Source organism: Lepisosteus oculatus, chromosome 13 (assembly GCF_040954835.1).
Source record: "Lepisosteus oculatus isolate fLepOcu1 chromosome 13, fLepOcu1.hap2, whole genome shotgun sequence".
NCBI classification, from domain to species: Eukaryota; Metazoa; Chordata; class Actinopteri; order Semionotiformes; family Lepisosteidae; genus Lepisosteus; species Lepisosteus oculatus.
The window spans coordinates 13,811,971-13,829,783 of NC_090708.1; the positions used below are offsets into that span (position 1 = coordinate 13,811,971).

The 17,813-nt window shown below is 39.9% G+C and overlaps 1 protein-coding gene across 5 annotated transcripts in view; it reads right to left on the minus strand.

Annotated features, from left to right (window-relative positions):
- Positions 1–487: 487 nt before the first annotated feature.
- skila (SKI-like proto-oncogene a) overlaps positions 488–17,813 on the minus strand; it is a 32,067-nt gene continuing 14,741 nt past the window's right edge. For all 5 annotated transcript variants that reach the window (XM_015361181.2, XM_069197657.1, XM_069197656.1 and 2 more), the window contains exons 4-9: positions 13,976–14,068; positions 13,502–13,587; positions 11,858–12,084; positions 8,806–9,041; positions 8,014–8,244; positions 488–6,143 (exon numbers count right to left, since the gene is read on the minus strand). In XM_015361181.2, coding sequence (XP_015216667.2) covers positions 5,919–6,143; positions 8,014–8,244; positions 8,806–9,041; positions 11,858–12,084; positions 13,502–13,587; positions 13,976–14,068 — 1,098 coding nt within the window. In that variant the 3' untranslated portion in view covers positions 488–5,918. The remainder of the gene's footprint in view (positions 6,144–8,013; positions 8,245–8,805; positions 9,042–11,857; positions 12,085–13,501; positions 13,588–13,975; positions 14,069–17,813) is intronic.

Consider the following 17,813-nt stretch of genomic DNA (forward strand, 5'->3'; position numbering starts at 1 on the left):
CCTTTTGTTCGTAGTGAAAGTGAAAGTGTTTTCACTCTCGGGGGGGGCATTTTGTTTGTATCTTAGTGTAACCCTTATCTAGTGTTTAAAATGACTTGAGAACATTATTATCTACCTTAATAAAATTGTGTATAGTCTGAATTTGACTTTGTATTAACACAAATCTCATCAGTGGTGTCTATATGGACTACAATTCTGCAGGCTCTGAGAAAACTTTAAAAATTAACATTAATTTGATAGGTTACTCTTTTTCTTTACTTCTGTATAGGCATTGTAGACTAGTACTCCAAGCCTTTGCAGAATTTATTTACAGGTTCTGACAGTTTTATTTGGTAAATGTTTCACTGAGGATTACTGGCTACAAATCTGACAGACCTTTTTACTTCTTTATGATGTTGTAAAATGTGTGATGAATAAAAAACTGTAGCTTATTTAGTGATAGAGGCAAGGCTAAGAGGGAGATAAAAAGCAAACTGCAACAATGCCATGATTTGACACTACAGAACTTTACTTGAATTTGATCCAAGTTCATTGTCTATACAGGGTATTTACAAGATCTGGAGTTGGAAAACACACACAAAACACAAAATACAACTGAGGTATTAGCTAAAAGCATATATGTACTTCTAGTAAATATCGATCATGAAGAACGGTAAAGAGAGATGCAGTGTCATTTGTTTAAAAAATTGTTTTATCACAACATGAGGTAGGAGGACAGTGTCTTGTTTCATGCAATGCAAGAACAATTGTTTCATCACACTGTATAATATTGGCAACACAGTAACATCATATGCAATGATTGTATAGACACTGTTTTGCTTTGTGTTTTGACAGCAATTAAAAAACATTTTAAAGGTTTACAAAGCCATAATGAGTTAACATTTTTTACCTTTAGATTTTACTTTTTAGGTTTTCTTGTAGTTAATAAAGCCATCCAGCCTGATATTCATAAGCAGAGTTTTATCGATCCAAACAATAAAACTTCAAATCCTTGGAGATAAACTATAACTGATTCAATGGTTTGGTGACCTTTATAGAAATAAACTATTTCATTTTAAAAGCTTAACCAATAGAAAAATATTCAAATGGAAAACGTTTCTTGCTCATATACAGTAGGAGACATTTGTATAGCCAGAAACATTATTAGCTGCTTGAAAAACGACCCGAGATAAATTTAATGCAAACATTTTAAAAACATTTCAGAGATCCACTTAATAGTTAATGGGCACCTTAAGGAGAGAAGTAAATTTAATCAGCACTATTGTGATAGTTAAATTGTAGTTTTACTTATGTGACTTTTAAATATTAATTCAATGTTTGTGAATCGACTGCAATAATTAAAGAACACTCCCCCCCGAGTTAAAACTCTGCTTATTGATTAAGGCCTCATCTGGAGCAACTGTAGCAATATAGACGTATCACACATTTGCAGATATACAACATCACATCTATATTTTCTTAACACTGCTGCTGAAGGACCTGTGCTTTACTTGTTAGGCAGCAGTTATTCCAAAGCAATAGAGCTCTCTAGTCTCCAGTTCTGCTTTATTAAAAACTGCGCGTCAAAAGACCAACGACCGTCACAAAGTTTGTAGGTAAGCCTGGGGCGCCCCCTCGTGTACAAAAGGCGATTTGCACGATTCACCCAGAGTACTTGAACAATGCGTAAAAGCCAAAGCGGAGACGGAAAAACCAACGAGTCGACAAAGTGAAAAGAAAAAAAACCCAAAATATGATATTGTCAGCTTCTGCAGAGGTAATTGTGACTAGATTTTAACATAATACTGATTCTACCTATGGTGCTGTAAACATCAACAGGAATAGAAGTCATTTATTATAATTCTGTTATCTGGAGATGTCTCTCAAGGGTGATTTACACCATTTACACTTACCAGAGTTTTTCATTTTGGGCTAATTAAACGTGAAAGGATTAGTGGCCTGTCTTCTTAGACAATGATTCAAGTTACCTGACAAAACAAACCCAGCAGACAGTCAACAAATCAATTCACAAGAGCACAAAACCTATCTGAGAATGTCTCTTGTTGTATATATATTGCCATGTTTCCAGCTTGTGCAATCCACCAGAGTCCAAATGAACGTGTGAGATTTCAAGCCACTAAATGTCAACTGGACACCCAGGAAGTGCTTTGAGGAAAGAAAAGCATGATTTGTTGTAGGATTGACCCCTCCAGCACACTCTAACGAGAGTAAAGGAGTGGCAGACCAGTGCTGTTATAGTATACACTGATAAAGGTACTGTCCGTCCACGCAAAAAAGTAGGCTATTTAAAGTTTAAATTCCACATGGGAGGATTCATTCGGAAATGCTTTAGTAAAATTGCCAATGGACGTGAAGGCTTTTTAAAAACCAGTAATTGTGAAATCATGTCAAAATTTACAAAAAACACTCACAAACTTCACCTGCTCATTTCGACTAAGTGAGCAAAGACTGAACTGTTTCATGCCGATTCGAATCATACTGCCAGAAGACATCAGGAACTTGGCTTAAGCTTCAAGAGACATTCTGAAAATGTTTGTGCCTTGTATTTTTTAAATGTTATTCTTCATTGTTTATCCATTCTGTATTTCCCCAAATACACAATGTGCGTTACCCAGCTTTTGTTAGAAAGCTGGATAGCACACTGGAACACAAGTTATTTTCTCACCATTTGAAGTTAAACAGAAACACAAGTAAACAAAATTATATTCCTGTGGGATGCATTAAAAAAAAATTGTATCCGAAGTATTTCAAGACAGAATTTCACATGCACCTTGCATTTCACATCTGAACAATTTGAAATATTTAGGGGACCCTCAACAATACATAATAAATTTGTTGTTAAGAAGTAGCAAAACACAATTCATTTTCTATCAGCTTTGTATCATAAGCTTAGCTCTGAGAAGAACATCATCCACTCTCCCTACACAAAACAAGCCTTGACATGTTTTTAAAAAATCTTATATAAAACCATTTTTGTTTTATGAAAACTTGTAATCTGTGGGCATTCTTTTCCCACATCTTTGCTGGTTCTATCTATATAACCTTCTGAAGATTATTTGCACTAATAGAGCTAATATATTAATAACTACTGTATGTACAAAGTTAATATAAATCTTTATTAGTTAATACATTAAATATGTCATGATATAATTAAAAACATTTTATATATGCAGCTATAGCACAGCATGCACTGCAAATTAACTATTGGATCTACAGAACATTTTAATTTGTGAAATGGTAATGGAGTTAATGTCTCCTAGTAAAAATGAACAACTGGTGTCTAGTGTTTGAGACATAATTTAATATACTGTGAAAAGAAAAAATATATATATATATTTGTAACATCAAGATTTTCTATAAAGTTTTCTAAATTTAATCAACTGAAGAATAAGGGAATGTATGCTGTTCTATCATTTATTGCAGATGCATATCCAAGATCATTTTGAAATGAGGCAGATATTTCAACAGCTGAATGAGAATGTGATATAAAAATATGTATACGCTTCAATTAGATCTTCCCTTCATTTGAAGTTAGAAAATCACTAGTCCGGTGAAGCAAAGGAAAGGCTCTGCAAATCCTTCGGCTAAAACCGTCTCACGACCCTCTCCAGGGTTATGCATATCAGCTCATGAAAAACAAAATTGGGTGGAAGAAGATGGGTGAGTAGCACTGGGATCTTAAACTCAATCCCCTGAGCAGACAGACTGTGGGAAAAAAGTATCCCCAGCATTCTGCTGCCACAAAGGAACTCGGGGCTCCCCTCAATCAGAGCAAGGCACCAGTTCTGGCTTTTCTAACTGTGCTGCTTGTTTACTGAAGCAGAATAACTCTAAGTGAGGACAGAACCCATTTCACTTGTGACCTAAATTTTAAGACAAAACGAAAAATAAAAGGTGTTAAATAGACTTACATTTTCAAATAGCAGCTAAAAGTCCAATAAATCATTCTATCAATTTGGCTTAGAAAGTGCCCTGCTCCCTGTATACATAATTAACCCACAACTGAGTGATTTGCTAGACTTTATTCAAACTATATGCAGTAGCATAATGGATCTTTAAAAACCAGCTAGCAAACTTTCACATAAAGATGATACCAGTTAACTGACAGTACCTTAAAGTTTACTGATCACCTTTTAAATGTGAAAATTAACGTTCTTATCCAAAGTTAAGCAGAGTAAAACTGATGGCCAGTAACTGATCATTTGGGAGTCTCAATTGCAAATGTACTCTCATTGTCCCAGTACACTGACCAGCAGCGCTTATTTTGAAACTTATTTTGATGTCCTATTTCTTATGAAATCAGCCCACCAACACACCCCCTGCCTAACCCAATCTCATGAGCACACCTGTCCACCAGAACTGTGTGAAAAGCAATTTCATGCTTTGCAAACTTTAGGAAATTCAAACAGCCTATACCCCTCTGTAAAACCCCTCAGATTTCACCGTACTCTCAATACATGCACAGCGATAATTCGTTTTCAACAGATAAGAGAGGGCTGGTGTTTGGGGAAAAAAAGGAGGAGGAAATGACATGCTAAGCCTACTTTGTTATTTAATTTAGTTTTGTACAGAATCAATTCATGCTTCTCAGCTTCTGTAACACTACTGTATTCAAATCCTCTGCTCTGCATTACTAAGATAACACCACCGCAATGGAACCCCACAATTTACACATGCTCCAGTAAATGGTTTGCTTTCACATGTTGTGAAATTGTATTTATTTTAATAATTATTCTTCTGCATTTTACACAAGAGTAATGCTGTGATGAACCAACTCACTTTTTTGTGTACATTAGCGTCCAGATGAGATAGGCAAGAGATTATACCTTCTTTGGCACACAGCCCTACAGTGCATTGATATTATATTATGGGTCTCAAACTATGTTGTTGTGTCTATTTTTAAAGCAAATGCATGAATAGATTTATTAGCCTTGATCCAAGACAGAAATGCTAGCAGCTGTAACATGCTAAGAGTTTGAGTTCCTGGTAACTGAGAGGCAAAAAAATATATATATACCAGATTTCTTATTTAGATTGAACTTTGTAGGTATGAAAAAAATCAGAGGTGTTTAATGCAAAGAAGTCAGTGAGCCTGAAAGGAATCGGCATTGCAGCCTTTTGTGTATCTGTGTTACTAGAGGTTATGATCAATAGAAATGCTCTCTGCACAAGAATGTCTTTATGTTTTATGATATATACATACATAATTTGTTTTACATCTATAGTAAAAAAAACCTGTCCATGCTTCACAGTTTCTGATGAGGTTCAGCAATGTCTTGATGGTACGTTTCAGGAGAAATCTGCAACCCTGCACCACTGCTTATTCTATGGCTCAGTATGGCAGGTAGTATAAATTGGACAACTGGTAAAATGCATCTGTAACTTTTCAATCAGTCCATTTAGTTAACCATGTAGAAGATGAAGTGACAATGTCGTCTGGGGTAGTTGGTCTTTTTCATGTGCCATACACACATTCACAGTTTCATATACAGATTCTCAGTTCACCGTTTCAAAAACAGGCAGGGCAGGTCAAGCAGCCACTTGTAGGTACAGTAAGCACCCAGAGACCGTTCGTCTGAGGAAGGAAACCCAGTCTGTGCTGTTTTAGGAGCCTCAAGCAGCCTTGGAGTAAAAACTTTTTAAATTAAAAACATTTTTTTTTAGAAAAAAAAAGTTTAAATACTGTCAAGATATTTAAAAAAAAAATCATCCCTCACTCTGCTTGAAAAATATGAACGCTGGTAACAATATATATTAAATAACAACAAGCAAAACAAATCTAAAAAACAAAACAACCTTTTAAGCTTCTCAGAGCAGTTCCGCATTCACATTAAAAAAAAAAACCTCCCGAGGGTTCCTTTTTTAGTCCGAATTTGTGTTTTTGAAGTCGGTTTCCTGTCTCTCCCAGCGGGCCGTGTCTAGTTGTCAGCGGGGGTTACCTCGCTCCCGTCTGGGTGAGCCTCAGTGTCCTTGGAGACAGAGGAAGGGGGGCTCCCCGCAGCGCCAGACTCGGATATCTGCTGCTTCAGCTCCGAGATCATGCGCTCCAGCTTCTCCCGAGCCTCCCTCTCTCTTTGCAGCTCTTCCTGCAGCTCCTGCCGGTCGGCTTCCGCCTGATCCAGCCTCTGCCGCAGCTCTGACAGCTATCCAGACAAAGTGGGGGAGGGGGACGGAGGGTGTTTGTTAGTCACAGGCACTCAGACAAAATGCATTGCCAGACAGTCTGAGCCAGCGGCCAAAAACCCAATCAGGAGACAGCGATTCACTGTAACTTTTATACTGCAGAACAGGGACCATGGAAATTTCCAAGGCCAGAAGTCTCATAAAGTACTGTGTGCCCATCTGTATAGACGCACACAAATGGTTGTTTTAGTGCCTGAACCTTGTGTACAGCATACATTTATTTTCTTACAGTCACACTAGCCAGTGATTTTCAGAGCAGAAACCCTGTTGATCAACCTGGTTGATGACAAATACTGAGCAGCACGATGAATGTGTCTGTCCAATAAAATGTCAGTCCACCTTCTCCAAAAACTTCTTTTGTGAATATGTTGCAATTATAAATGACCAATTTCTTTTGAGGCTTAACAGCATTATGCTTGTGTGAACTAGGAACTGATGTCTTCTAATAAACGTGGATGTGTTTGTTTCATCAGCAGTGTGACAGAGCATCTCGTCAGATCTCAGAAGCTAAGCAAAGCTGGCCCTGACCACTTCTGGGATTGGAGACATCTGAGGGGCACCAGGTGTCTGATGGAGCAGTAGGTGACAGTCTTGCTTCTGTACAGAGGTCTCAAACCAATGCCACAACTATAGTGACTTGGGACACTGTGCTATCTTTTGGATGAGAGGTTAAATCAAATACTAAGGCATTAGAGATCCAATGGCACTTTTAAAAAAAGTAGGAGTGTTATCTCTGGTGTTCTGGCTAAAGTCCATGCTGGGCTTTTAAGATCTGGCCACCCGAGAGCTCTCCCTTCATTTCAATTTCTCTCTTTTCTACTTGGCCAGCTGTGTGTGGGGCTGACACTTGTCACCTGGTTGAGGCTGCACTTCAGTTGTATGTAAGGTGCTCTGATAGCTTAAAAAAATAAAAAATCACTATATTAATGCAAGGAATTATTATTACTGCTTTTAAAATGTAAATACATAAACCATATAAAGTACACCTAATATATGATGATAAACCCATATTTTGTATACAAAAAGCCACAGGCAAATCAGGTTTTTTATTTGTGAAGGTATTGTAATACATGTGCATTTGCTGTAGAAAAGGAACAACATGCACCACTATTTTCAAATATACTTGGATAAAACTGAAACCATGTATACCCATTTTCAGAGACGAAATTCGAAATGTGACTGAGGAAAGTATTCACAGTAATGATTCAAATCTTTCACTCTACGACTGACTGCACAACTATTCTTTTTCTCTTTGAAGGAACTTGCAAATTCTGCAGTTGAATGAACCCTGTTTTAGGCTCTGCAGAAAGGGTGGTTACTCTGCATTTAAAGCATTCAGATCCACCTAAACAGGCCTACTAATCAGGCAGCTTTTCAATTCAGCTGAAAGAGAGGACTTTATTCCATGTTTTCATTAATCCACATGGATGTGATACTGTAATAAAGGAGCTACGTTTGACAAATGTAACAGAATGTGCTAAGGAATGTTACAAGAAAAAGTGATTCCAATATTTAACGGTTGTGTAAACTAACAGATGCATAATAAGCTAATTTTGCCATATTTCATAGGAATTAAACACCCTCCACTGGTATAAGGGCAGAAATTGAACGGATCACTTTAGTCTTCAAGCAACAAGCCTATCACATCTACCTCAAATCATGAGATCAAAAAACTTTCAGTTTTATTTTTTTGCAGTTAAACCACGTGCAGCTCTCAAGTCAGCGGATCTATTTCGATCCCCTGGCCTTAGCGCTTGTTATTGCTTCATTCCCGCACGCGGGGGTGTCCCGACAGTCTGGATAGACCAGTCCCCCCAGCCCCTCCCGTACCTGGGTTGTGTAACAGGCCTCCTGCTCCCCCTCGCCGCTGGGCCCACAGCTGCAGCTCTGCTGCCTCAGCTGCTCCAGCCTCTGCTCCAGCTCCCTCTGCTCCTGCCTCACCTCGCCCAGCCTCCGGGCGTGCTCGCTGTGCACCGCCTCCAGCTCGCTCTGCAGCTCGCAGCGCTCCGCGGACAGCTCCCGGAGCCTGGCCGCCTCGCCTCCCTGCAGGGCCCGCAGCTCCTGCCAAAAGCACGGAGGATCAGTTCCCTCCCCTGGGCACCCGCTTTCACACGCAGCTGCCAAGAACCGGGGGGGTGGGGGGGGGTGGGCACTGCCGCTCGCCTCCTCCGGCGGCTCAGCGTTTCTGCACCGCACAAATTCGGACGGGAAAGAGCCATCTCTCAGCCTGCGCTGGAGGGATCTAGTCTGTGGGCGTTGGTAAAGATCAGCAGAAAAGGCATGATATCCGAACACTGGCACTGTCACTTGGTCTTCTTGAGTGAGTGACATCTGTTATCTGTACTTTTTTGATCATACGCATCCTTACTTTCACATTTCCGAACAGGCTTCAAAACTGTATAAAGAAGTATTACTTGATTTCTACTCTTTCAGTGCCATTACGGATATTTTTGCTTTTTGAAGGGGGAGTTAAAGTTCAATTTGACACAAGAATGTTACTTTGAGACCAAAGAAACTAACATAACTACTCTTCTCAAGGAACACTGAAATGACTTTGGAAAACTATGAGTCAATGTACCTTCCCTTAAGCCTAAAAAGGGTAAATCAACAAAGCTTAGTTACCATTTGTAGCTGCGTTTGCTTCTGCAATGTGGCATTGAGCTTCTCTTGCTGTTTAGTGTACATTTGCACAATTTCCACCACAATTTTGTCCTTGTCATCCTCCAAGCTCATGTCCTTAATGAAAGGCATGTAGGCGTTCTCGCGCCGGTCTGTTTCCATGGCAACAGCCAAGGGGCCATGCTCACTGACATGCTTGGATTTCACTTCATCTGCAGAACAGCTTGTAGTGCGAAGCTCTTTGTTGGGGAAAGAAGACAGAGAGAGAGAAGAAAAAGAAAAAAAAAGATAAATACGGGAACATGCAATGGTCTATGACTAATACTGATGGCACCGTGGGTGTCTTTCATACTGGAAATGCTTTCTGAACTAACATAAAATCTCACGCTCCTCTTAAAGGTCTTCCAGTCCCCAGGCTTGATCTGTTATGAGACATCACACCAAAGCAAATGAGAGTTTGTCAAGGTGTGTTTTTATCTCTGAGTCTTCTAATGAACCTGATATTTAAGATAGGTAAAAATGGGTTTTAAACCAACTTGATAGTGACTGATATAACTACACAAACACAAATAACAAAAAAAATGAAAGAAAATGATTCAATCTAAGAAAGGCAGCTGATAGAGGAAACTCAGTCTTCATACAGTAAAAGTTAAACACCTAAACATTCAAAGCTAAAGAGATACATTTCATAAAAATATGAAAGATCAATGAAAATGCAATGCAAATTACTAAAAAATAAAAGGTCTAGATGTGCATTATTTAACATGCTTCCTACTTTCAAGACATTTTTCTCAGTGAAAAGTACTTAGACTAGAAAGGCAAGTATTAATGAACAATATTCTGTCTGAGGGTGTTTGGCGCTGTAAAATGAATCTGTCACCAAGTTATAGGTGTCAGGGAAATTTAGCGCGACATGGAGAATATAAAAATCACACTTTGTGGGGAATTTTTGTGTCATATTGTTGTAAAACCTAAAAGGAAAAAAATATTCTGAAAGTCTCTGAGGCTGTCAGATATGATCGATTCCCAGAATGACAAAACAGTATTAAATAATACTCTCTATCTATCTTATTTATATGACTTTTATTGTTGAAACCGATGCACATTATAGAGAAGCAGCTCTTGATTCATGGTCACTTCAACTTGTCTATACAGGTGCATAAAGTAACGAAAAAGAGTTGCAGGGTCTTAGCAGCGAACGTCAGAGGCCTTGCAACTGTCACACACTGGTTCACGCCATGTGTAGCTGAAAGCTGTTTCAGGTCTTCAAAATCCTCAAAATCACTGACGACGTCAGCCCAGCAGACCACTTTCCAATCAACAGTGAAACATGACCCACCAGAGACAAGTGGAAGCTAAAGGGAAGTATATTAAAACAGAGAAGTGGAGGCACTTCCTTACACAAAGTGTGGCAGGAGTCTGGAAGAAGCTCCACATCCTTGATGTTGAGACCATTATGCCAGCTGGCGTCTTTCAGGAAATGGCCAGGTGAGCTCCTTGGATCAGTTAGCTACTAGCAGCCTAATAAGCCACAGGGGCCGAACGGCCTCCTCTCGTTTGTAACCTTTCATTAGATTTCTGACTCAGGCTCGCTGGCTGTTTTGGTGAAAATGACAGAAGTGAGTCACCTCCCTTTTTTGCTGAGAGAGACCGTGACAAAGCCGATCACGCTGTGAAAAAACCCGCGGAGGAGTAGCAGACGCGCTGAGAGCTGCAGTCTGGCTGCTCCGAGCCGCCCCCGCCAAGAGAGACCGGACATGAACAGGCACATCTCCGTCAGCACAAGAGTGTTCCCAGACAACACTCCTCGACTTGTCGTTTTCCCCAAAGTCACATTTCGATTAACTGTCCTCCACAACCAGCCACCCCAAAAGCTCATGTACCCCCCCGCCACCAAACCAATCCTTTAATGCTCTCTTTTAAGAAATATATTCCCTACTCTTGGAACAAACCCCTGGCAAACATGTAGTCTCTGTTGGAGGTGAAGATGTGCAAATGAGAAAAGGAGTCATTTCCTGGGGCCAGCGGGGACTCAGTGTTACAGCAGGGAATATGCATTTCGTAACACACGCGCATGTACGCACAAGTGCACAGAACTTTTTTTCAGACATTTCCGGAAGAGAAATTGATTCACTGATCTACCTTCATTTATTAGGCTTCCAACTGAGTAGTGGAAGTCTAGAGGGATTTTTATTATTTTTTCTTTTCACTTTTGAGCTTTTGTGTTCAAGAACTGGCTGCCAAGCAGCTTTATGCAAGACAGGTGTAGCTGAATAGAGCAATCGTTTGAAAAGTGAAACACAAGCCAGAGGACACAAACAGAAACTGCAAGGAAATGATTTAGAACCGACAACTGGTGGCACTTCTTTATCTAAAGGGTTGTGGGAGTATGGAACAAGCTACCCAGTGATGTTGTGGAAACCCACATCCTGGCGTCTCTCACGTTCCTGAGTAAACCATGAAGACTCCCGGGATGCCATTTTTCAAATTTCAGACTACCACTGTCTTATGAAACACTTCATCCAAGGCAGTAGGTTTCATCACACTAACACCTGCTTCAGGATGAACCTGATGTGTTAAGAGTGACACTTTGTACACCCCCAATGGGTCATCACCTGCTTGGTGAAACACCCTATACTGCTAAATGCTCTTCTTCAGAATCCATGAACTTCAAGCCTGGTAGGTATCTTTCTAGTTCCCACTTGGCGTACTTGAAGATTACTGTTCTGACTGCCACGTAAGCAGATAGAAACCTGCCTGGAAGGTTTAAAAAAGCATAGCAGGGTTCTAGTGACTGAATTATTGCTACCTGTATAAATTAAAGCAGACATACCAGACTTACTAGGTTTGCCACCTGTCACAAATCCAGTTATCCGCTTCTGTGTTCGCATGGAAGCAATTAACAAGCTGCAGTGCACAGTGATCTGGGGGCATTGTGTTCAGTCTGGGTTGCCTTACAAACATATCTGGGTTTCTTCCATGGAAAAAGGTGCCACAGCTTTATGACCTATGACCCTATGGTACACAAAAGTGCGATCAGCAGTCCTCCACTGACCTGTAGCTGCATGTGATCTGCTAGCTGTCCCCAGTGGCATTTCTTCTTCCGATAAGTGGGTCCTCCTTTGGGTCTCGGTGTAATGATGGCTCAGCAGGGTCGCTGGCGCGTCATGACTCTCCTCCTGATCTTTCCCAAATGCCTTGCCAGACTCCCGGCCATGCGTCAGCGAGTGAGGGAGGGAGACATTGGGGGCCACTACTTTATCGTACATATACAGGTAGTAGCTGGGATGTAAAAAGAGAATTGGAAAGATGAGGTTTTTCTTATAATTCAGTGATTTCAGTTCTGCATCTGTATTTTGATCTAATATGATTAAATACAAAATAAAAACATGTTTACAAAACAAACAATCCTGGAGGATAACAAACAAGATCCGAGGTATTCTTTTTTGCTGTTGGGTTTGTTGTGATATCTAGAACTCAAAACACTTCTTTGAATATGAATCTGAAGTTTTATGATCAGCAAATGCAGATAATGAGAAAGAAACAGGAAAAAATACAGAGACACTGAGTCTTTTACAACTTGTAAGAAATTCTATTTTTTAAAAATACTGACGCAATTAGCATATTACACAGCTAAAAGATAGTAAAGAAAAGGTCACAAAGTGCTACAATTTCTAGGACTTTATCCTTCAAGTAGGCAGCCTCTTTGCTGAGAAGACTGGAAGAGCACTAAAACTAGAAAAACAGGTCAAACCTGCCATTGCGAGGTAGGTGTGATTTCAGAAATGCAAGTAGTCAAAAGATTCAAATGAAATGAAATTGAGAAAACAATAAGTGAACGAAGGAACAGAGCTTTTCCCAATCTGTGCCGTCTGCAGTAAGTACATTTCATGGTCAGACAAGTATTAATTAATCCTGCCAAATCCAGCAGTCTAGCCGTGTTAGCTTGTCATTAAGTGATGACTGCCCTTACTTTTCAACTGCATTATCAATATAATCCTGCTAATTCTATCCTAATCTGTATTTGTTAAGATTACCTTCCACACACCAGCACACGCTTGCATTCAGGGAAATCAAATAAATGCTTATTCTTGGTTTAAAAATGAGGGGTGTATTATTTTCAAAATTGTCAATGTAATATCATATTAACAAGAGTTAAATGAAGCAGTTGGTTACCTTTTATTGTTGGAAAAGAATTCAAAATAAGGGTACATTGAGCGGATTGGTCGGCGCAGTGGTTAGCACTGCTGCCTCGCAGAGCTGGGGCCCTGGGTTCAAGGGTGCTACAGTGTCTGCGTGGAGTTTGTAAGTTTGCGTGTGTTTCTGCCAGATACTCCAGTGTCCTTCCAAGGTCCAAAGACATACTGGTGGGAACACTGGATTCTCTGAAAACTGGCTCTGGTGTGAGTGTGTCTGTGTCAGTGTCTACCTTGCAATAGACAGGCGCTCTGTCCAGGGTGTGCCCTGTTATGAGCCTGCTGCTTGCTGGGATAGACTCTGGCTCACCCAAGACCCTGAATTGGATGAAGTGGTTGGAAAATGGATGGATGGATACATTATGCTTACAAATGTCATGACAATTGTAACTCAGTGTTACATGTAGCCAAGACCTTTATTTAAAAAGAGGCTGCCAAACTTCATAAGCCCTAAAGTGACGAATAGACCACTGAATTGTGGACAACAGCACTGAAAATGGTACCTTGGGTGAATGACAGCTGCATTGTCAGGGTCTTCTTTGATGTCTGCATACAGGTGATTAAAGACAATGGCTGGATGGGATTTCGCCTGTGAAAAAAGAACAGTTTATTCAAGTTTATTGCTTCCATTTAGGAAAGAGCAACTACAGTGTATGATGACCCAGTAAACGTAGTGATAAAATCTTAATGCTGCTGTCATTATTATCGTTACTAAATCGTTGCAGATTTCAGTTTAGTTACTTAATTACAACAGCGACAGATAATTAATGAGAAAATAAAACCTGTTGGTCCGTGGAGTTGGTCCTCGCTGAAAAACACTGATTTAAAATAAGCAGGCTTGACATCCTGTGTGTTGCACTCTCTGCTATGACATGTGAAGTGGTGTGCTAGACGAATTGAAGGGGGAGTTATGCCTATCAGTGTCGTGTGGGGGGTGGACTGACTCATCAGGAGAGCTGTGGGGGTTGGAGGGTTACCTTTCTGACAGGGCTACTGTCAGACAATTTGCCCTGCAGGGTGCAGTGATCTGAGCCCGGCCTCTTCACTGGAAGATCTGCAGATGGGTCCTTCTGAGGGGGAAAAAAGACAGAAAAGGTTTGTAAAATGCTTTAAGAAAATTAAAAGTTCTGTTTATTTGTCGTGGCCAGCCCAATGGGATGTTAAAAAACTCAAAAGAAAATATTCACCTGTCCATCACAGGACAGACACACACACTCCCACCACGGCTAATTTCCCCTGAAGCCAATTAACCTACAAGCATGTCTTTGGACTGTGGAAGGCAACCCACACAAACGCAGGGAGAACATAAATACTCCACACAGATAGCACCCCAGGTCCAGAACTGAACCCAGGGCCACAGTGTTAGACACAGCAATGCTAACCACTGGGCCACAGTTCTACCATGGTATTACTGGTATTCTTGGTATTACTGAAAACAACACTACTTTTCTCATTTTCCATGTTTATTTAAACATTAACATAAAGAAACCTATCATTGGCTTACTTAACTATAAAATCAAGCTTCAAGATGTTTGCATGAAGTTATGAGAATATCTGGAACAGTAAAATCAGGAGCAATGCACAAGGACACATGGCTTAGATGTTGCTATATACATATATAAGAGAACATAAATAACAGCTCAAAATGTCTAATGCGGCTTGTATGAGGCTGCTTAGTCGCAATACTCTTGAAGGGCTGCCACAGTTCAAGTATCATCTGACCAAAATCTTGTTGTCTGATAGATAAAAAAACAACCACAGCACATGCTGCATAATTTCCTCTCATGTTTAGGCCTATATCACTACCTTCTAAATAACATTTCAAATTAGACAAAATAATTGTAACATTGTATCAACTTAAAACATCTGATGAATAACATTACAGAGATGTGATTATAACTACCTTTTTGTAACACATTATTATTTTAAAGTATTTCACAATTATGTTGTGTACAAAGCTTGTGTGTGAACTGAACAGCATTTCTGTGCATCTAAACTCTGACCCCTGCACCTCCGACTTGACAGTTACTCATCTTGCTCTTGACTTCTTGGCATTCTGTACCCTCCATGTACTGTTTGACCGCAGGATGACAACCCACACAAATGCCACCATTTGATGCCAGATAAAGCCAACAATTTAACCAAAGACTTCCTTTCCTATACAGTTAATTACTGCTTGTCTAGACCATTCCTTTCCTTTAACTGACTGAATATAACACGATACCTCAGTACTGAAACACACAAGTTGTCAACCTGCTGCATATTCATGACATCCTAATCATGGTGTGTTCGCCTTTCAAAATACTTGCTCTTAATTGGTATCTGTATTGCTGTGACTTGGATTGTAAAACAAGGCAACATTTCCCACAGAAACGTTTGCTAATAAATTGCAGAAACCTTTCCAAGGTCGGGCTGAAAACAATGATACACTGCATTAAAAAAAAGAGTTAACAAATAAAGCACATTCCTACAATTACAGGTCTCATGTAGGGGTTCCCACAGTTCCACGCGTCATGCTCTTTTTTCATCTGAATTTGCAGAATGTGATTCTGACACGATACGGCAGCAGAAATGGAGATAAACCCAGCTAGGACTATTCCAGACAAGACAAGATAGGGTTCCAACTATCTCCTGAACCACTGCACAGTACTATTTAAAACACAGGCTTGGAAACGTAGAGCAGGGTTAATGTACAGCTACTGCACATTAACCGTGACAAAGATCAAGACAACGTAAAAGGACAGGTGAAATTTATCCTCACTCCAGATGTAGAATGCAAGAATGTTTAGTCTTTTAAATGCATCAATATCTACCATATAATTTTCTCTGTAATGAGAAAAACAATGTTCTTTCCTCATTAACATTTAAGTCACTCTCAATTCTCAAACAAACTGGTTGAGCCCCTTATTGGATAAGGCCTGCCTATATCTATGTTAATCTGAGACTCCTCTAGGGGACTGATTATTATCTCCCACAGACGGCCCTTCTGTCATTGTAAACTGCAGAATGTAATCCTGGAGGTCTGAGCTCTGCTGGGGCATTTGAATACACACCTTCATCTGAGCGCCGCTCATAGTTCAACTCGCATTACAGGCTTCCACACAACCGCACCATATAATTTGTGCTGATGGGTTCACATCTGCCTAATTTAAAGCTGGAATTTTCCAGAACAAAGTAAGCCCATGTTTTGTAAACTAATGTTGGTTAAACAGGTAACACAGGAAGTGAAGTATCTTGAATATCTCAGACCACTGAACAAGATTTTCCAGCCACGCAAAAGACAACCTCCTCTACTGGAAGAATTCAAGAACTGTAGTCTTTACATCTCGACAATAATATGTATTATATATATATAATTATATTGGCAAAGGCCATTATACACAAAAGTGTTCTTCTAAACTTGGAAAAAAACATAACAATAGATAATATATTTTAAATGGAATATGAGAGGACAACCATAGTGGAAATAATATTGTTTCTTTATCTCTTCTGAAAAAAACAAGACATAAACTGCGCACTAGGATAACACATCAAACTCACTAGAGAACACAAATAATGAAATACCTAATAAAAGGCAACATTAGAATAAACAATGTTCTTTAGATTGTGAGAAATGATAAGTCATTTATCCAGATGCCATAATAACATCAGAGCTACCGAGATTTAAAACAAATGTTCAAACACCACTATACCAAAGAAAATAAGTCATGACTGAAACTGCTGCAGCTGTGGAGCACCGACTATTAAGTTAGGAGGGAATGAATTCCCATTAAGCTTTCATGTCCAATTCAAAACTCAGCAGGTATGATTGTAAGATTAAAGTTGATTTTTTAAGAATTCCCTCAGAATGTGTTTGTGAAACCTCTGCAGGCAAAAAAAAAAAAAAACACCTAATTGTACATTGTTTTACATCACCTTCCAGGTCACTATGAAAGGAAAACATCACATTTTGATTCTAAGTTTGATCAAATCTGTGTGGCAAAAGTTCTTTTGTGCAGTGTAAGTTCTAAGTGAGGATTTTGTTTTTTTTTCTCATGAGTTTCTATTTTTTTTTCCCTGTGCCTCTAAGATTTTTTTTGTGTGTGCGTGTGTGTGTTAACCAGGGCTGCTTGTTTCGTTCGGCAACATCCTGACAAGATCTTGCGGGGCCTCTTGCCAGTGCTCCTGTGAACCGAGCTTGTTCACGGTTTCTTGACAATGATTCATAATCTCTCGCTCTCTCTCACACACGTGCTTCAGAAAACCCCTCTGACGAAGTTCCCGTCTTGGGCTTGATTTTCAGATTTTCAGCGGCTGGGGATCCTTCAACCAAACTTCAGACACCTGCCATCTCCGCAGATCGCCGTCTCGGACCCTTCGTCCAGGGGCCGGAGACACATCTGCTCCAACCGTCAGCACAGTTTGTTTTATTCATGTATTTTCAAGTCAGGTAATTCTGCGCTGAAAGCAAATGCCTATCAAACATTTCAGTTAAAATGGGCCTTTATTAAATGAAGTTGACTTATTTTTCTGCATTGAAAAGCTTTTCCTAGAATCATTTTCAATTCCTGTGTTTTACACCAGGGGAGCCAGCATGCAATGGACTCTGTAAAACAGCACTGGCACATTTTAAAGGGGTGAACTACTGCACACCCCGTAGTACAAAGAGAATGGTGTCCACATTCAGCTCATGCACCTCACAGAAGAAATGTGGTACAAGGAATGCACAAACTATCCACGTTCCCTTCCAAACAGTAATATTGTCCAGCCTGCCTGAGTTTTGAGACACCACTCTGTTTTGAGTGCAGGTCAACAGCTTTGGCGGTAGAGAGGCTG